At 46.4% G+C, this 19,173-nt stretch overlaps 1 protein-coding gene across 1 annotated transcript in view; it reads left to right on the forward strand.

Moving 5' to 3' along the window:
• Positions 1-363: 363 nt before the first annotated feature.
• LOC146871810 (leukotriene B4 receptor 1-like) overlaps positions 364-19,173 on the forward strand; it is a 293,853-nt gene continuing 275,043 nt past the window's right edge. Inside the window, exon 1 of the mRNA XM_085651598.1 lies at positions 364-499. Within this exon, the coding sequence (XP_085507724.1) occupies positions 460-499 (40 nt within the window). The 5' untranslated portion in view covers positions 364-459. The remainder of the gene's footprint in view (positions 500-19,173) is intronic.

A 19,173-nucleotide genomic window follows, 5' to 3' on the forward strand; every position in this document is an offset into this window, starting at 1 on the left:
TGTCCTGCATACGTTGATCTCCTTGAAAGTAGAGTGGTTTCACCTCTTTCGTTGTCTTCCACGTCTTCCATGTCTTTTGTTTTGCCTTGACAGCTTTGGAAGTAAATTAGGCTGCCTGCATTCCGAGTTCGCCTCAGGCAAGCAGCAGCACGAGCCCAGAGAAGACCTGAGTCTCCACGGGTAACTGGCACTCTCCCCAAGCCTACACCTCGCTGATTAGGGCTCTGCAGATCTTCAGAGTCCCGCACCGACTCCACGCCCTCGCCTAAATCTTTCACTGCCTCGCCGTGCCAGCAATCTCCGTCGCGTCACTCAGAGCCCAGGGAACAACACGAAGGCAAACAAACTCTCGAGACCTTTAGACGCTGCACCTCGGCGTTCGCTTTCCCCAAGCCTCGATCGGAACTCTCGCACCGGCATCTCCCGATGGGCAGCAGCTGAGGGGGCATTCGTGGCCGCATGCAATCAGTACCACCCAAAAAATTAAAAACGGAACCAGGTTTGTAGATATTCCGTTATTCACAGACCATAAGTCATATTAGTTTGTAAATGCCTTCGATGTATAAATCCCGGTATTTCAATGATGATTTAACATTCCTATCCTCCTGACCTTCGGGAGCCTCCGCGACCCGCTACTCGCCGATCGCCATGTTCCTCCCCTCTGTTGCGGTGATTGTGTGCTGTGTTGGCAGGGGGCACAGGTATGACATGTGTGCTGTGGATTTCCCCCGACACTTGCGTGCATCCAGCTATGGATATGGATGGCTGTGTGACTCCTCCGACTGTGGCGGGTGCTGGTTGGGCGGTACCAGGGGACAACAGGTGCAGCACAGCCAGCAGCTTTGTGTGGGGTGGGATGTTGGTTGTCTGCTGTGTTTGTGCCGTCGGCCTGTTGGGCGTTGTTAGTCAGGATGCGTAGGATTGTTGTACTTTTGGGCCTGTAGTGGGCAATGACATTGTCAGGTGTTGGGTCTGTGAGGCTGGTGCGTTTCCTGGGGGTCCGCTGTCTTTGTCTGCGCTGCCTCTGTGGTGGTCCGGGGGGGTGTTCTGGGTGGGGTTTGGGGTCCTGGGGTGGTGGCAGTGGGTGTTGTGGCCCTCTTGGGTGTCCGGCCGCATGACCAGTGGCTCCATGGCATCTGTTGCCCTCCCGATGTGGCTGTGGGCTGTGCTCCCTTTTGTGATGCAGGCTGTGGTCCGACTTAGCACCAGGTCAGAGCAGGTGTTATTTTCCTGCTGCTAACGCACCTTATCTCTGGTTTTGTGTTCTTATGGCAGTTCTGTCTGGTCGTTGTGAATGTTGTGGAGTTGTGTTGTCGCGGCTGTTGGCACGGGAATGCCTTCTCTGCATCTCATTAGCGATAGTTGCGGGGGTCATCCGTGGCGATGTTTTTTGCGGCTGCTATCATGGGTAAACTGGCGCTGTGGGCTGTTAACACCAGCTTGTGAATGGGGCGATAAATTTATCGCAACTTTGGCTGCGATAAAGTGCCGTTAACTCGGCGATAGTTCCTTGTGAATATGCCCCTTAGATGTTTACTTCGCTCTCCTGCTTTCTGCATTTGTCTCGGTCTTCTCTGTCTGCATTCCCAGGCAAGTAGTCCTTCTCCTCCTCCTCCTCCTCCTTCTCCTCCCCCAGGAGGCAGCCTGTGCACAGGCACCTGTACATTGACAGCATTATACACTACCGTTCCTGTACACAGAATGTCCTTTTTGGCTGCACGTACGCAGTCCTGTGCAAAGGCAAAGATCTTTCCATGCATGAACTACACTAGTAGCACTGTGCACATTTCTGTACCCTCAGAATACTGCGGAAAAGCAGGCAGGTGTGTGCAGGAAGCCATGCACACTGGTAGCTCTCTGCATGAGTGTCATGCATACTGCCTGCCCTTTCACTTGCAGCAGGAGCAGATCTGTATACAAGTAGGTCTGCCTACAAGCCGTCTGGAGCACAGGCAGTAACATGAGCTAGCAGCATTGCGTAAAGTCAGTTTTGCACATTGGCATCTCTGTGTAAGAGCATCTTTGTACACCATCATTCTTGTGAAAAGACAGTCTTGCACATTTACAAATCCTTGATTGAGTGTGCACTTATATCCATTTCGAAAGACAGTTTTACACCTTGGCATCTCTAAGGGCAACATTATGGACTTCTGTCCATGTGCAAATATAGTCTTGCCCTATGTCATCTGTAAAAGTGCAGCATTGCAACACTTATATCCATGTACAAAGGCAATCTTGCACATTGGCATGTGTGTGGACCTGATCTTCTATTCACATTCACTAGGTCCCAGCTAGGCCCAAATTAGACATTGCATGTACTTGGATTCTGATAGACTCAGAAGATGAAAGACTCCTTTCGCTTACTGCCCCCGAAAGAGGGATTTTAACTAGGAAGGGCTTCCTGGTTTATGAGACCCTCAGAAGTGTAGAGAGCACTTCCATAAGAAGAGTACACAGTACACTTTACTAGGACATGCTCTGTGGAATCTTAGTAGTGCTGTGTTAGTCCGATTCTTGTACTGACCACAGTGCATACACAATCCTCTCTAGGTACAGCTCAAAGAGTCACTCAGAACAGTAGCGTTGATAAAAGAGAAAACAGACATGAGATTACGAGAAGCTTTGATGTCATTGTTACAGAAATATTTGTATATGCTCAGCGTTAGAGCATGTAGCCTATGATCAAATATACCTTTTCTGTTGACATTATATCCTACTTCATTGAACTCTGAAGATGAGGCGATAGCATCCAAATGTAATGAAAAGTAATTTGTTTTAGGTGAGGATCTTCATTTAAAAACTGCCCACCTTTAGGTCAACAGTGTAGGAATTGAGGAAAAAATTGCATTTTTTTAGAGTGTGGAGAGAAGTAAAAAGGAGCAATGTCTGTTGTGTACTTAATGAAGAATGTGAGAGGAATGAAGATATACATATCGATAATGAGGAGCTACTGTTGGTAGTGAAGGATGAAAGTAAATAAGAATATTACGGATCAAGGCATTGAACTGCTGATAGAAAAAAGAGATTAAGCTCTTTGTAGATACAGGATCGTGTATTACCAATGTGTCTCAGGAGAAGTTTGCTAAGTTGGGGTGACAAATTGTTATTACTTCGTGATATGGTAACTGTTGCTCTTGAACATAGAAAAATACTTAACACGTTATGTTTTTGGACTGCAATTGAATTTTTGGATGAATCCATCAAAGGAAAGGTTTATGCAGGAAAGAAAGGTATCCATGTTCTAAGATGGCGCCACCAAGCGGTATTTGATTTAACTATAAAACTTGGTTTAGTCAAACCCATTACAATTGAAAGAAATAGAATAAGTTTACTCAAGGATTCCTTGGAAGAAACATTTTAAAGAGTTTTTCTGGATAGGTAATAAAGAATAAAATATTTTTCAAATACTATAAGAGTCAAACAAGGAGCCCTACCAGTTAAGCATAAGCTACATAATATACCCTTCAGTGTAAGAAAGGACTTGTCCAACGTGTTAGAAGATGTATGTGCACATGATATTATTGAGAAAGTTGAAGCAACTTTGTGGTTGTCTCCGACATTTTAGCACAGAAAACAATCAGGCGGGCTTAGGGTGTGTGTAGATGTACGAACTGCCAATTAATTCATTTGGGTGGATAATATTCCCTTACCTAGGATTGAAGATTTGTTAACAAAAATTGGACACTTTAGTTGGTTGATAAAATTAGATTTGAGAGCAGTATATCACCAAATAGAACTTCCTGTTCAATCTCACCATCTTACTGCCTATTCTATCCCAGATGGTGTTTTGAAAATATGTAGGCTGGCCTTTGGCCTGGTGTCGGCCACAGCTGTTTTTCAGAGACTCATGTCAGATATGGTATAAGGATACTCTCAGGATGTAGTCTTTCAAGAGGACATTTTGTTTTTTTACTGATAATGAACATGAGCATAACAAGACTCATTGATGTTCTGAGCGAATTAGAAAAAAGGGGAGTATCTCTCATAAAAGACAAATGTATATTTAAAAGAAGAAAAACTGAGTAGCTTGATCATGTTTTATCTGAACAAGGAATTAAACCTAAACCAAGTCAAATTAAGAGTATAGCAGAAGCTACTGTGCAAAAAAGGAACAGCTACTATCCTTTTGATGTGAAATGTATTTGTGCTAAGTTTACAGAATGTTTCAGGTAACTTTTAAAGCATTTGTGTAGTTAGACAAACTATTCATTGAAGGTAATACATTGGTACAGGGTGATAAATGAGTTCCTCCTATGTGTTTTCAATCTAAAACAATTGAAGCTGCTCATCCGGGTCACTTGGGTTCTACTATAACGAAAGAAGAATAAGGAATGATTCCTGGTGACCCAGAATGGATGGGGAAATTGATGAGTTTGTTAAGAGATTTGTGAAATGCAATAAGAGTGAAAAAGTTTTAATAACCAAGGGTAAGAAAGAATCTTAAACACCATTTTTATGTAGAGCATGGCAAAGAATACAAGTTGATTTTGTGGGTCTATTTGATATTTTGCCACACTAAATTATGTATTTGGTTGTCTTGGTTGATCATCTCTCTCGATGGGTTGAAGTTGAACCTATCAATGTTCCAACAACTAAGAACATAATTGAATGCTTTCAAAAGATTTTTTTAATGAGATTATGGCAAACAATGGTGTACAATTTACATCATCTGAAATTGTTTCTTCAAACACATTAGAACACATGTCTATCTCCTGCAAAATAATGGGAAGGTAGAATGTTTTAACAGAATTCAGGTTGAGCTTATTCAATCTCTATAAGGTAATAACATGGATGTGAGCAAATCTATCAAAGATTTTGTGTGTTCATGTTGCACTGCACCACATGTAGTCACTGGACAGGTTATTTTTTAATTAATGAGAGGAAGGAAAGCTTCCACAGAACTGAGTTCTTTTTGGATGGTAACTATTCTCTAGAGAAATGGACGTGTGAGTTTTGGAAAACAGCTGAAATAAACTTCATTGATGTTAGTGAGTAAAGAGTGAACATTAAAAAAAACGTATATGTGTGCAGAATGAAAGTTGGAGATGAGTCAAGAGTTTTTCAAAGTTCAGGGAACCTGAGCAGTTTTGTGAAGTATGAAGAAATTCCGTGAGATTACCTGATGGTAGTTGGTGGAGTACGTCTCGAGTGGCGTTGGATCCAAGTATGGGAATAGACTCAGATAGGACGTTTAAGTGTGATTTAGGTAAAAGTATGTACTTGATGATGCGTACAAATAAAGTTCACGGATAAAAAAGGAAACCCAAGAAATTACAAGATTATGTGCTCCGTCGATTCTATTGGATTTCATTGTTATTTCTTTTCCTCTTTTCCTTTCCTATCCTTTTCCATTAATTGCCAAAGGGTATGGGGACTAAGTTATCTTTGTTAAATGGGGATAAAGGGACTAAATTGCCTTCGTTACTTCGTGTGCTGTAGGAAGTGAAGATCTGCTGAAACCTGATGTATTAGGACAGGCATGGGTAGGTATGGTGTGTCCCCAAAGGCAAGCATCAGAGTGGGTAGCGGAGGTGGTTGTCACGCCGTGAAAGAGGCGGGTCGCCACGTGGCGCTGCAAAGGAAGTGAGAGGTGACCCCATTGGAGGTGAAGTCAAATGGAGGAGATTGCTGGCAAATGTAGTCCCGCCCGCACCAAGTATGACGGGGACAATATGGGTGGAAGTGGATGGAAGTGAATACAGTTTCCAAGAAAGGGAAAATATCCGTAGTGAAAATTAATAGAAAAAAAACAAAGGACATAACAATAACACATAACATGAGGAATAGGGAGTCACCATGCCCAAAGGGGATTGAAACAAAATATTTGGCACTGAAGCTCAGGCAATGGGCAATTGATATGGATCCCGGATGTAGATGAAAGGCAGAGAGAGACTGTGAGAACTAGAGAGGCTCGTGGGGCCCCTGGTGATAGGTAGCCTTCAGGTTGGAGTGGCTTTGGGGATCAGTCATCAATGATGCCAACAAAAGAAATGGTCGATGGGTTGGTAAAGCCAGCAGAGTCAGCAGCGGCTCTGAAACACTGGTCTTAAGACATGGGGGGTTGTGGACAGTCCCTGCTACACAGAGGGAGCTTGGGCATGGGGCATTTACATCAAAATGAAAGATTGGGAGAAATATGACAGTGGGGTGGCGGCCAATGAATACCCGAGTACAAATGTTTGAAATGATGAATGGTAAGAAGGAGAAGTGAGGCAGTATGAAAGGGACCAAATGGCAGTGGAGCTTTAACAGAGGGCCGAATATCGGCAGGGTGAATTAATGGTGGACAGGAGGAGTCTTGATGCTTTTCAGAGGTCACAAGTGGAAAATGTAAGCACCAAGGAGCTTCAAGTATGGCATAGAAGTGCACTGTGTGAGAAGTTGGCCGTGCATATGCTGTCCACTAGTTATAGTGGGCACCTTGCACCAGTCCAAACAATTCCTTAGAGGTGATAGGTTAAAGACAACCTTATTTGAAAGCTATCGTAGTGGCAGCTATGGAGAGCAGCCTTCAGGCTAAGTCTTGAAGGAATGTAAAGCAGCTTGTTTTACCAGTCTATAATCTCTTGAATGACTATATGAAAGGAGAACCACACCAGGTATATATATAAAATATATGTATTTATTACTAAACACAACCTACTAGTCTCTTTATGAGGCTAGAGGTCAAAGCACATATGTTACACTTAGTAATATTACAGTAAATTAGCACAATACACGATAGGCCCCAGGGGCGGACCAAACCATATGTTAAGAAAGTGGTATAAGAACCACGACTTGACTAGACACAAGACCTAGAGCCTGTAGAATCGCTGGGACCCAAGGAACCACCCAAGGTAGTGACACAGGGGACCCACGGGGGACGTGTGCAGTGTGAGAACACAGCAGCGAGCTCCATTAGCTTTTATGGGGAAAGTTGCGGTTGGAATTTTAAAGTTTAAGGACACTTAGAGGTGGACTAGGAACAAACCCTTTTGGACTTAGATGGTTCTAGGGCCAACACCCATGGGAGCACAAGAGTACTCGTGTTACCTGACCCAGGGAAGCCGGGTGCATAGGTGTCAATTGGTGTCGGCGTCTTCGTCGATTTCAATGGCAAGATGCAGAAAAGTGCTGCTGCCGGGAAGAGGAGAAGTGTCCGAAGAGATCCAAGCCTGGATCAAAGATGTGAAGAGCCTGAAAGCAGAGGGGATAGAGTCTGGGTCACTAGCCATTGATCAGGGGCACGATAGACGAATGCCCACCGATGTCGGGTGCTTCAGGTGCGAAGAGGGGAAGCTTGACTCTTCAGCCATGAGAACCAGGAGGCATCGACGACAACCAGGAGCTGGATTCGAGCTTTCCAATGAAGGATGTCGAGTGCTGCAGTGTCGGTTCCCGGGTTAGACACAACAAGGCTTGGCAACAGCAACCCACGCAGGAAGAGGAAAGATGCTTCGGTGCGGACCAGCAAGGTCCTGGGGACTCCCCAAGCAATGGAGAGTCAGGGCACATCTTGGGTAACCAGGGAAGCCCAATTGAAGTCAAAGTTTCCTTCACAGGGGGGGGCGCTAGAGAGCCTGGAGCAAAATGGCCGCACTCTAGTGCAGCTCTGCTGGCCGAGATAACAATCCGTCTATAATCCGTGTTACCTGGCGCCATCCATGGCTGAAACGGAACAGTGACTGGTGTCGCAGCGCTGAGGAGCACTTTGGTGGCCTTCCTGGGTGCATTGATCGCCTCTGCCTGCCGCCGCTTCACTCTGGCGTGCCAGGCCTCGCCTGCAGCAAAATGGCGGCACCCGAGGGCATGTACTGATCATTTTGTCCCTGATTGCACCGGAACGTCTGCTGTTGATTTGCGAAGGGTTGCCTGCCTAGCTCCCGGCGCCTGGTGTACTCTTTGTCAGTGCCCCTGCTGTTGGTGTGGCTGGTCGTGGCTCCGGGTGACGGAGGGGCGGAGAGACGCCGTCTGCCAGCCAGACCCTGCCTTTGTATGTAGCTGGGGGGCAGGGCCTCGCTCCTGGCGCTTGCGGACGCCGGCCGGTACTGGAGGTGAGGCGATGCGGCGTGAGGCATGAGGTGGTGCGGGGGGCCCTTCGAGACTTCCTAATGTGCCCTGTGTGGTGTCCTTGGGGACATAAATAAGTAGGAGGCAGGCCAAGTAAGTAAGCAAGTGGATTTATTGGCACCTCATACACCAACAGCTCATCTTCAACTCCCACTTACAGAACCCCCACGATAGCCCTTCTGATTCCACATTGGAATCCATGCCACATTCTGACCTTCTTAGGTCATAGGCCAGTCAGCTCCACAGTACATTGCCACACATCTTCCCCCTCAACAATAATAATAACAAAATTGCAAATGATAATAAAACAAGAAAAATTATCATACAGAATCAAGATAGAGAAACATAAGCTATCCAGTAACATATTACCAAAATGAACAGAAAAACTTCACAGTAAAACATTAACATGTGACATATGCAAATGAGCCCCCATACTCTAGCAGAACCAACCTATGACCTAACATAGTCCTTCATATATAGAGGAAGTCTGCGCACCCTTTGACTTCTTTCCCGGATGCCCCTCAAGACCCCAGGCAGATTAGAACCAGAGGACAATAGATCAGAGGACCCAGGACCGGAGATTAACCTGTCGCTATCTGCTTGACCAACAGAAGCAACAGGATTAACCACTACAACGCGACTCTTGTTCCAAATCCTCCCATCACTTGTTTTAACAGCGTTGTTGAACACCTTAACCACAGGTCTTACATTAGTATATTTCGACCAAGGTTGACACCCCACAGGAGCTCTTATCTTAACCATATCCCCAACCTTCACCACCTGAAATTGGGCACCTTTCTTATCATCAACATAAAATTACCTCAAAGACTGCTTCTCTATCTCTCTATCCCTCCACCTCCCTACCTGATTATCAACAAAACCTTTGTTTAACTTCATCCAACCAGGACACAACAAAGTATTAGGTACTCTCCCTTTAAATAATTCAAAAGGAGATCTCCCAGTAGTTGAATGAGGGGACACTCGGTAAGCCAAAATTCTATCTTGAAGTGATTCCTTCCAATTCAACCCACTAGCTCTTGCCAACTGAATACGCTCCTTAAGAGTCTTGTTGACCCTTTCTATTGCACCATTAGCTTCAGGATGATATATGGCACACCTTTTATGTTGAATACCACACCTCACCATAAAATCCTTGAACTCACTAGAGGTAAATTGTGGTCCATTGTCCGAAAGAATACTGTTAGGAAAACTTTCTCTCTTGAAAATTTCTTGCAAAAACCTGATGACACACACCGTAGATACATCCCTAACAGCACCTACCTCAACCCACCTAGAGTATAAGTCCAGAACCACTATTAGATATGGAGTATCACATACCCCATGCAAAGGACCAACAATGTCAATAGAAACCTCATCCCAAGGATGATCAAGTAACTTCCTGCACACCATTGGGGTTTGTTTAGTCTTCAAAATCTTGTCACTAGCACAGCATTCAGGACATTCTCGAACCAACCTCTCTATCTCCATATCCATCCCAGGCCACCAAAACTGCAACCTCAACAGTTCCTTAGTCTTGACAATCCCAAGATGACCAATATGAGCAAAATTGAGCAATTTCTCTCTAATACCCAACGGCGGAACCAACCTCGTGCCCCTCGAAAGTAAGCCGTCCACCACAGAAAGCTCATCAGATACTAAACTCCACAGTTTCTCCAACCGTTTACCTTCCCCCAACATCACCATCACTCTTGAAATTTCATCATCCTTTTTAATCTCTGAATTCCAATCCTCCTGGGTAACAGTACCATCCGTGATTTCACAGACATTAACCACCTCATTATCATCCTCACCATCCTCCTCCTTGCTCCCTTTAAGATCAACCAACCTAGAAAGACAGTCAGCAGACCTATTGACCACACCTGGAATGTAATCAACTTCAAAATTAAATTCTTGTAAAGAAATAATCCATTTCCATATTCTAGAAGAAATGGAGTCAAGACCTTTCTTAGAAAACACCTCCTTTAAGGGCTTATGGTCCGACAAAACACAGACCTTTACACCCCACACCAGATTTTTAAACTTCCTTAAAGCCCAAAATATGGCTAGGGACTCCTTCTCTATAACTGAATAACCCCTTTCAGACCCTCTTAGGCACCTTGAAGCACAAGCAATCAAGCAATCCACTCCATCCTTCTTCTGAAGCAGCACCGCCCCCAACCCTTTTTCACTAGCATCCGTCATAATAACCGTCGGATCACTAGGCACAAACGCATGAAGAGCTGGCGCTTTACTCAACTCCTTCTTGATCAAGAGGAACTCCTCCTCACACTCACTTGACCACAAAAACTCCGCATTTTTTACAGTCAATTTCCTCAAAGTATGAGTTTTACTTGCATAACCAGGGATAAATTTACTGTAAAACTCTACCATACCAAGAAAAGAAAGCAATTCTTCCTTGTTGACCGGTACAGAAACATTCATGATGGATTCTACCAATTCCTTCTTGGGAAAAATCCCTTGTCCAGTTATACAATGTCCAAGATAATTTACCTCCTGCAACCCAAATTTACACTTGTCTTTCCTAAGAGTAAGACCCGCTTCCCTTAGACGTTGCAGGACAGCAAAAACCCGACAATCATGCTCTTGTAAGGTGTTTCCAAAAATCAAAAGGTCATCCTGATAGCAATTAACTCCAATAAGACCTCTGATAATGTGTGACATTATTCGTTGAAATACAGAAGCCGCCGACACAAGCCCGAACGGCATTCTACAAAATTTAAAAGTACCCATGGGGGTAACAAAAGCAGTGAGATCCTGGGAGGAATCATCTAACACAACTTGATGGTATGCCGAGGCCAGATCAAGAGTTGAAAAGAATTTCGCACCACCCAACGTACCAACCATCTCATCAATGTTCGGTAAGGGAAACTTATCCACTATGACCTCTTTGTTCAATGCCCTCAAGTCAATGCAAAGACGAATTTCGCCAGTGGCCTTCTTGGCCACGACTATCGGAGCCAACCACTCTGTGGCTTCAACTGGTACAATTATGCCTGCTTTCACCAATTTATCTATCTCCTTCTGAACACCAGCTTGTTCATTCAACGGAATCCTCCTTACTTTTGCCACAACAGGTACCGCTCCTACTCTTACTTTAATGTGGTGTTTGTATCCCTTAAGACACCCCAAAGTATCCTTAAATATGTCAGCAAACTGTTCTACAAACCTGAGAGACGTATCCCCAACCGCTTGTACTTGAACCTGTGGAGAGGCATTGGGGTTTAACCATACCCCCAATAGACGTTGATGAGGCCAACCCATAAGGGAATCACCCCGCTTAGCAACATATATCTTCCCCGCAATCATCTTCCCACAAAGTTCAATGGTGGCCACAAAATATCCAGACATTTTTATAGGTAAACCACCATAGCCCATGGGAGAAAGATCATTCTTGAAATATTTCACCTTATTGACAAAATGTTGCATAAAAACATCCTCACCAATTATTGTCAGGTGCAAACAGGAATCAAACTTAAAATTAAGGGGTACCCCTTCTATATCCACCACATGAGAAGGATGATCACTTATACTTGCATCAACTTGAAATGTGACCACCTTTACTTCAGGCTGATTCTTTGCAGTTACACTGTTATCTTTATTACCTTTACCCTTGCAACATTTAGCGAAATGTCCTTTCCGACCACACATGTTGCAGATGGCTCTCAGTCCAGGACAATAAGGTGAATTAGCAAAATGCCCAAAACGTCCACATCTAAAACACACAGGTTTTCCTCCAACAGGAGAACTGGTTACATTGCTAGGCATAAATATACTAGTATCTTTTCCCTTAACCTCCCTCTTTTGTACTTGACATACCACCTCTTCTATTTTATTTTCAACTACAGTACTTTTACTCTTTTCTTCACTTTTACACTTTTCTTCATTCAACTCATCAACACACTTCCTCATGTGCTCAACTTGCTTGGCAATAGTAATCACTTCCTCGAGCAGAGGTTCATCCTTCAACCAGAGTTCTTTCCTGATATCATCATGCGCACACCTCAACACAAACTGATCCCTAATCCTCTCCTCCACAGCAGGACCAAATTTGCATGAGGAAGCAAGCTTCCTCAGAGCCGAAACATACTCCTCCACCGACTCCTATTTTTTCTGTCCCCTTAGACCAAAATGATACCTTTCCATTATCGTGCTCAGCCTTGGTAGGTAATGACGGTCCAATTGTTCAATACATATTCATTGAGGTTCCTTTGTTCAGAAGCACTTAACTCAGGTAAATGTTCTAACACCTCTTGACCTTCACCCCCAAGGCAATGCAACAATAACGAATGCTTACGTTCGGCACTGAGATTCGTGCCACAAACCCTCGCATAATTCGTAAAAATCTTTTTCCATTTTTGCCATTTTACATTCGGCTCACCTGGACTAGTTAGAAAAAACGGAGGTTGCGTTACATTCTGCATGTCGATAAACTCTTTTAGATCTTAAATATTACCAAGCTATCAATAATAAACATCAAATCAGAACAATCAAAAAATAATAGAAAGAAAAAATAAAAAATAAAAAAAATTCTTCTTTTTTTTTTTTTTTTGAACAAGCGACCAGTTCCACCCTTGGTAGCACTAACCCATCCAAAATTTCAATAAAATGTTAAAGTAATTATGACCAGCTGGCTCACATAAGGGAACAACAAGTTATAAACACACTTCCAATGAAGTATGAATACTGTGCACGTTCCCACAGGTTCCAAGAGAAATGAGCACAAAGTTCTGCCTTTTCCAAACACCGTGTTTCCTCACAAGTGCATTGTAATCTTCCCAACGACTCAAAATGGCCCCCAACGAGGTTCTCATTGGCTACTTCCAAGCCTCCGTTTGGTACTTCAAGCCTCCATCTGGGAATTGCTGGCACACGCGCAGAAAGCTCGCGTCTCCCTTGGTAACTCTCGCGCTCACAGCCTTGAAAAACAATCCATATCACGGAGCGCAGATGCCTCGCGTCTCCCTTGGTAACTCCTCTGCAAGCACGCTGAAGCCTCGCGCTCACGGCCTTGAAAAGCAATCCATATAACGGAGCGGTCTCGCGCTCTCGATACCACCAGCTGTTCTCCTCCTCCCGAAAAATCTTCTCCACCAAGAAATCCGCTGTGTTGCACCCGGAGCAACACCACTCACGAAGGCCTCCAACTGCACCTCCTCACAACCAGAGATGATGAAAATCAGCTCCAGGATCCACGCAGACACCCTCCAGAGGTTAGTGCCAAGTCGATGTTGAGGTGCCTTTACTCCCGCTCGTCGCCAAATAAATGTGGTGTCCTTGGGGACATAAATAAGTAGGAGGCAGGCCAAGTAAGTAAGCAAGTGGATTTATTGGCACCTCATCCACCAACAGCTCATCTTCAACTCCCACTTACAGAACCCCCACGATAGCCCTTCTGTCTGATTCCACATTGGAATCCATGCCACATTCTGACCTTCTTAGGTCATAGGCCAGTCAGCTCCACAGTACATTGCCACACCCTGGGACCCCCGCAGGACTGACTCTGGCGGCCCGTGCTTACGGGCTTTGGCGCTGGCCTGTGTCTGTAGCGCGGCGGACGCACTCTGGCTGACAGCGGGAATTCTCCAGGCGCGCGGTTCAGGCCTGGCGCATAGACGGCGGCGGATGAGCCCCTGCTGTGTCCTACTTCTGTGGCCAGATCGCACCGGTGAGTGCGCTATATGACTTCACTCCTGCAATTTCCCAGTGACTAGCTGCACGCTTGCTCACAGTACTGCCTGGGGACATTTAGTTGCAGTGCCTGCTGGCCGCCTCTGATAGCTACCCCTCCATGTCTCAGGATCTTTTGGCCTGCTGTCTTGTGTATGCTTCGTTCATCCTGCAGTACATGGTATAGCCCACCTGCCTGCCATCTCTATTGTGGGTTCTGTGAGGTTTTGGAACTGCATGTGGACGCTCATTTGCAGCATTTACTGTTTGAAGCTGATAGCTGCTGATTGCGTATTTGGAGAAGTTGGGGGCTGACTCTGCGCTGAATGGTGGACTGACTGCCTGCCCTGCATGTACCATACTGGGCCATGGTGCACAGCAATCCTTACGTCGCACTTTAGCTCCCGGGCTGTGGCTGAGACCTTTGCGGGTGCGGAGTGCTGCTTACTTCATTGCTACAGCTGGGCGGGACGGTGCCTGTCTCATTGCTTCTGCACAGTGGTAATCTTCAGTGAGTGGTGACTTTCTGCGCTGTGTCCTACTACCGTTTGGCAGCGCTTGGGTCTATGGGCGGTCGATCTGGGGCATTTTGTGCACGGGGCCAGCTTATGTACTCCGCATTGATGTAGACCCTGGAATACCGTGGTCATCTGGCATTAGATTGTCTCTGCTTGAACTGCTCTAGTTCTGACCTGGGGTGAGCTGGTCCATTGTGCTTATTGTCCTCTAGTACTTCAGGTGACGCCCCGGCTTACGAGTCTGCCAGCTAGAAATCTGTCAGCATGGGCAAGACCGACAAGCAACAAACCAAATTGCAGTTTGAGGCTAAGAAACACACTAAGGCCGCAACACCTATTGCCTCGGATGCAGAACCTGACCTGGAGGCGGGTGCGACTACAAAACTGGAGCGTATGATGCTCAATATGCAACAAAGTCTACACACTATTGACGCTAAGTTTGACCACATTAACTTGCGTATGGATACCATGGCATCGAAGATTACGAAACATGATTGGCAGATCGCAGAAGCTGAGCAGCGCATTTCAACCATGGTGGACCGCGTGGAGGCGGTCAGTGCGACATGTTCTAGTATGGAAAATGTACTGGAGGTAATCAGCGCAAAGAGTGAGGACATCGAAGCCCGCTCCCGCAGGAATAATCTACGCATAACTGGGGTTGCGGAGTCCACCAACACTGGCCCCATGGAGTCATACGTCGAAACGCTGCTCACGACACTGCTGGGGGTGGAGCACTTCTCAAAGGTGCTGATAGTTGAGCGAGCCCACCGTTCACTCGCTGCTCGGCCAGTCCCGGGCGCTCCTCTGCGTCCAATAATTGCTAGAGTATTGAACTATAGGGACAGGTACACCACCCTTCGGCTGGCTAGGGAAAAGGGACGGCTAGAGTGCCAAGGGATGAAAATAGAGCTGTTCCCTGATTTCACGGTTGCAGTACAACAAGCTCGGCGGGAATTTCAAACGGTCAAGAAAAAGCTACAAGCCCTTCAGATTCAGTATGCTATGCTTTACCCTGCCCGTCTGCGCATCCAACACAATGGGAAGGCGCGTATTTTCACCACGTCGAAAGAAGCTCTTCAATATGCCCGGCGACTTGAGTGGCAGGAGATGCCGCGTGATAAGGGTGGGAACTCTGATTCGGAAGGCTGAGCACGAGAGATTATGTTGACGTTCCTTATAACTGTACTGCTAGTCCTGTGATGCTGGCCTTTTATATGCAAAGAGCCTGATAGGTCTCTGTTCCGGGAATAGCATCTGCATTAAGATAGACGTCTATGTGATATTGTTTTCTGTTTTACAGTAACTGTTCATAGATTTGCTTTAAGTCTACGTCAGTTCAAGATCGGGGGCGTACTGCGCAACCGTTGCTGATTTATAGAGCGGTTGAGCTTATCATCCACTAGTACTTGCCGGTAGGTCATGTATTGGTTAGCCTCTTTCTACCTATCTCGGCCCGCCTTGTTTATACGGGGAGCCAAAGGGCTACTAGCGACCCACTCTAAGGGAATACCCCAAAAGGTTTCATTTGTTAGTGAGGTTGGCACCCTTATGGGGGTAATGTTTTTCTCCATTTCTTTTTTGATGTGGGTTATGAGAGAAATGTCCTTTTGTTTTTATAATGTTCACGGGGGGGGTTGCTTGCAGTGTGTGTTTTATGCTGCTGTGGGTGGGAGGGGTAGTTGGGGATCAATGTTGTGTTGTATTGGCATTGACTGGAATGGCATAGCGGGTGCAGCTTTGTGTAACTCATTTTTTTCTAGCTTGTGTGAGGGGCTATATGGCTAAAGGGCGCGGGCATGGCGGATCCGCAATGGTCTAATATTTCCTGGATTAGCTGGAATGTGCGGGGTCTTAATAATGCCAAGAAGGTACGATAGGTACTTTCTTATCTAGACCGGCATCACATCCACATTGCCCTGTTGCAGGAGACACATTTCACTAAACATACTGTCTCGCAGGTTGCCACCAGGTGGGCGGGAGTGCGGCTGGCTGCTTTATACTCCTCGTATGCGTGGGGTGTTATGATCCCAGTAAAAAGGGGTGTCCCATTTGTGCCAACACATGTGGATGAAGATGACGAGGGGCGCGGGTGGTTTTAGATCCTGCATTAGATCGGGAGTCCACGACAGTTCTGCCCCCCTGAAGAGCTGCTAAAGCTGTGCAAGATGGGATGTGGTCGTTGGGCCTTACGGATATCTGGCGCTTAAGGCACCCGCACACTAAAGAGGGCACATGTCACTCCTATGCGCGACAGTCTTGGTCCCGCCAGGACTACTGGTTAGGTACGCAGGAAGTATGCACATGGGCTACGAGGATATGACATCTGCCTAGAACGCTGTTGGATCACTCGCCGGTGGATCTGGATGTGACTTTGCCATCTCACGTTCCTCCTCCCTTTCAGTGGCGCTTACAATCGTCCTCATTACTAGACCAGGTTTTTAGAGAGGGGATCCGGAGGCTGTTTCTGATTATTTTGCATTCAATACAGGGTCCGTTCAGACTATGGAAACGCTGTGGGAAGCGTTTAAGGTGATCATACGAGGGAAGTGTATCAGTTTGCAGGCCAGGGTATTAAAATCATTACGTCGCTCCATGAATATGCTAGAAAAGGAATTAAGTGATTTAGAATGCAAATATGGTGTCCAGGCGGACCCCAGTACGTTAGCGCTCATTAAGGGAAAAGTAGTGAAGTACAATGCGATAGCTGACCAAGAAATAAACCATCTGTCACGCCGGTGCAAGGCGCGTTATTATGGGGAGGGAGGCCGGCCGGGCCGAGTGTTGGCTAGCCGTATCATGGAACCCCAGAATAGGATGCACATGATCCATGCAATCACTACGCCTGCAGGCACACATTATGACACGCCGTCTATATTGCGTACCTTTACAGAATATTATGCCGGGATGTATGCCCATAAGCCCACGGCTGATGCGGCCGAGCTCGAGCAGTATCTTGAGGACATTGCTTTGGTATGGCTGTCACGTAGGCAACAAGATTTCCTGATGCACCCACTCACATTGGATGAAGTGCGCGATGCTATAGCAACTCTGCCCAATGGGAAAGCTGCAGGCTCTGACGGGTTGCCGGCTGAATTCTATAAAGAATATGTAGACCAGTTGGCCTCCTGTCTCCTGCAGTTGTATGAAGAGGCGTATGATGCCTAGTGCTTGCCGCCCACCATGCGTGAGGCGCTAGTGGTTGTGCTCTTAAAACCGGAGAAGGCGCCAGACAGTTGTGACTCTTACCGTCCCTTATCTCTCATAAACACGGATGTTAAAATTTTAGCAAAAGTGTTAGCCACCCGGCTGCAATTACTCCTTCCTGTTATGGTCCTTCCGGATCAGTCAGGGTTTGTCCCCACTCGATCCACGTCGCATAATTTATGTACAATTTTTGCCGTTATGCATGTCCTGGAGCCCCAGTTGCCAGCGGTGGCAGTTCTGCTAGATGCTGCGAAAGCGTTTGATTCGATATCATGGTCCTATAGGATCGCGGTCCTGCATCGCATGGGGGTTCCATTTGCCTTTACGAATTGGAATGAATTATTATATACCAATCCGGTGGCCCGGGTCAGGATTAATGGGCAACTATCTGAGGCGATCCCTATCCAACGGGGCACGTGGCTTGGATGCCCATTATCGCCGCTGTTATTTGCTCTTGTGTTAGAGCCCCTAGCTTGTATCTTAAGACAACGACATGCTCAGGCGGCTTTGCGGTTTTTGCAACGTCCGCTTGCAGTCTCCCTGTATGCGGACGACATGGTGTTGTATGTCCGGGAGCCGGCGAGGTTTCTTTCGCAGCTTATCCGGGAATATGTTCGATTTGAGCGCTTCTCGGGCCTGGGCATCAACTGGTCCAAGTCGACCATTCTGCCACTCACGGAGAGTACGCAGCAATTTGACGTGGAGTATCCCTTAACGTGGTGCTCAGAATCTGTAAAATATTTAGGTGTTTGGCTGTGTAGGGACCAGCAGGTCATCATACAGGCTAACTTTGGCACGGCCATCGTGCGGCTTGAGGGGCAAGTAAATAGGTGGATCAAGTTGCCGCTATCGTTCGCGGATCGGAAAGTGCTGATGAAAATGGTGGTTCTCCCGCGTTTTTTGTACCTGTTTTTAAACATCCCGGTGCGCCTGACGCGACACTTCTTTGACAGGCTTCGCTCTCTCCTGGTCACACTAGCTTGGGGAGGAAAAAAGCCTCGCCTTAAGTGGGAGATTCTAACACTCCTATATGACCAAGGCGGCTTCTCCGCGCCTGACTTTCACCTGTATTATCTCTGTGCGCAAGCGCACTATGCCTATTATTGGCAACAAGATCCAGCTTATATTCCGTATGAGGCGGTAGAGGCCGGGGCGGTGCACCCTATACCGCTAAAGGCAATGATAGTCAACAACTATACAGTATTTGAAAAGGGGGAAGTTGATACTATACAAACTACGGCTAAGGCCTGGCGTGACCTCGGTCAGCGGGCGCACAAGTTACCGTTATATGCGCCCGGCATGCCGCTCCTCCACCACTCAGACCTCTCGGTAACTAGTGAAGCTGGTATGCGACAGACCCTCAAAGATATGGAGTTGGTCACAATGGCGGATGTGTTCCCAAGTGGCCAGTTCATAACCCCGGATCACGTAAACACCCGAGGCAATGTCTCCGCCAAGCACCTTTTTGCCTACACTAGATTGCGATCAGCGATGCAAGCCCTTTATCCCACTTTCCCTATGGAGCCTCCGACTCTGTAGGCGCTGCAATTGATATATACTACTACATCTAGGGCATAGTTAGTCACCAGACTTTACAACGCATCGCAGAAGGATGTACCGCCTGGAGAATCGGTTGCGTTGGCTCGGGGGAATGCTGTGTTGCCAGAACCCCTCTCGGAGAGTGATTGGTTGTATAGCTGCCGTTTAATGAGTC

The sequence above is a fragment of the Triturus cristatus genome, chromosome 1_1, assembly GCF_964204655.1.
Source record: "Triturus cristatus chromosome 1_1, aTriCri1.1, whole genome shotgun sequence".
Lineage (NCBI taxonomy): Eukaryota > Metazoa > Chordata > Amphibia > Caudata > Salamandridae > Triturus > Triturus cristatus.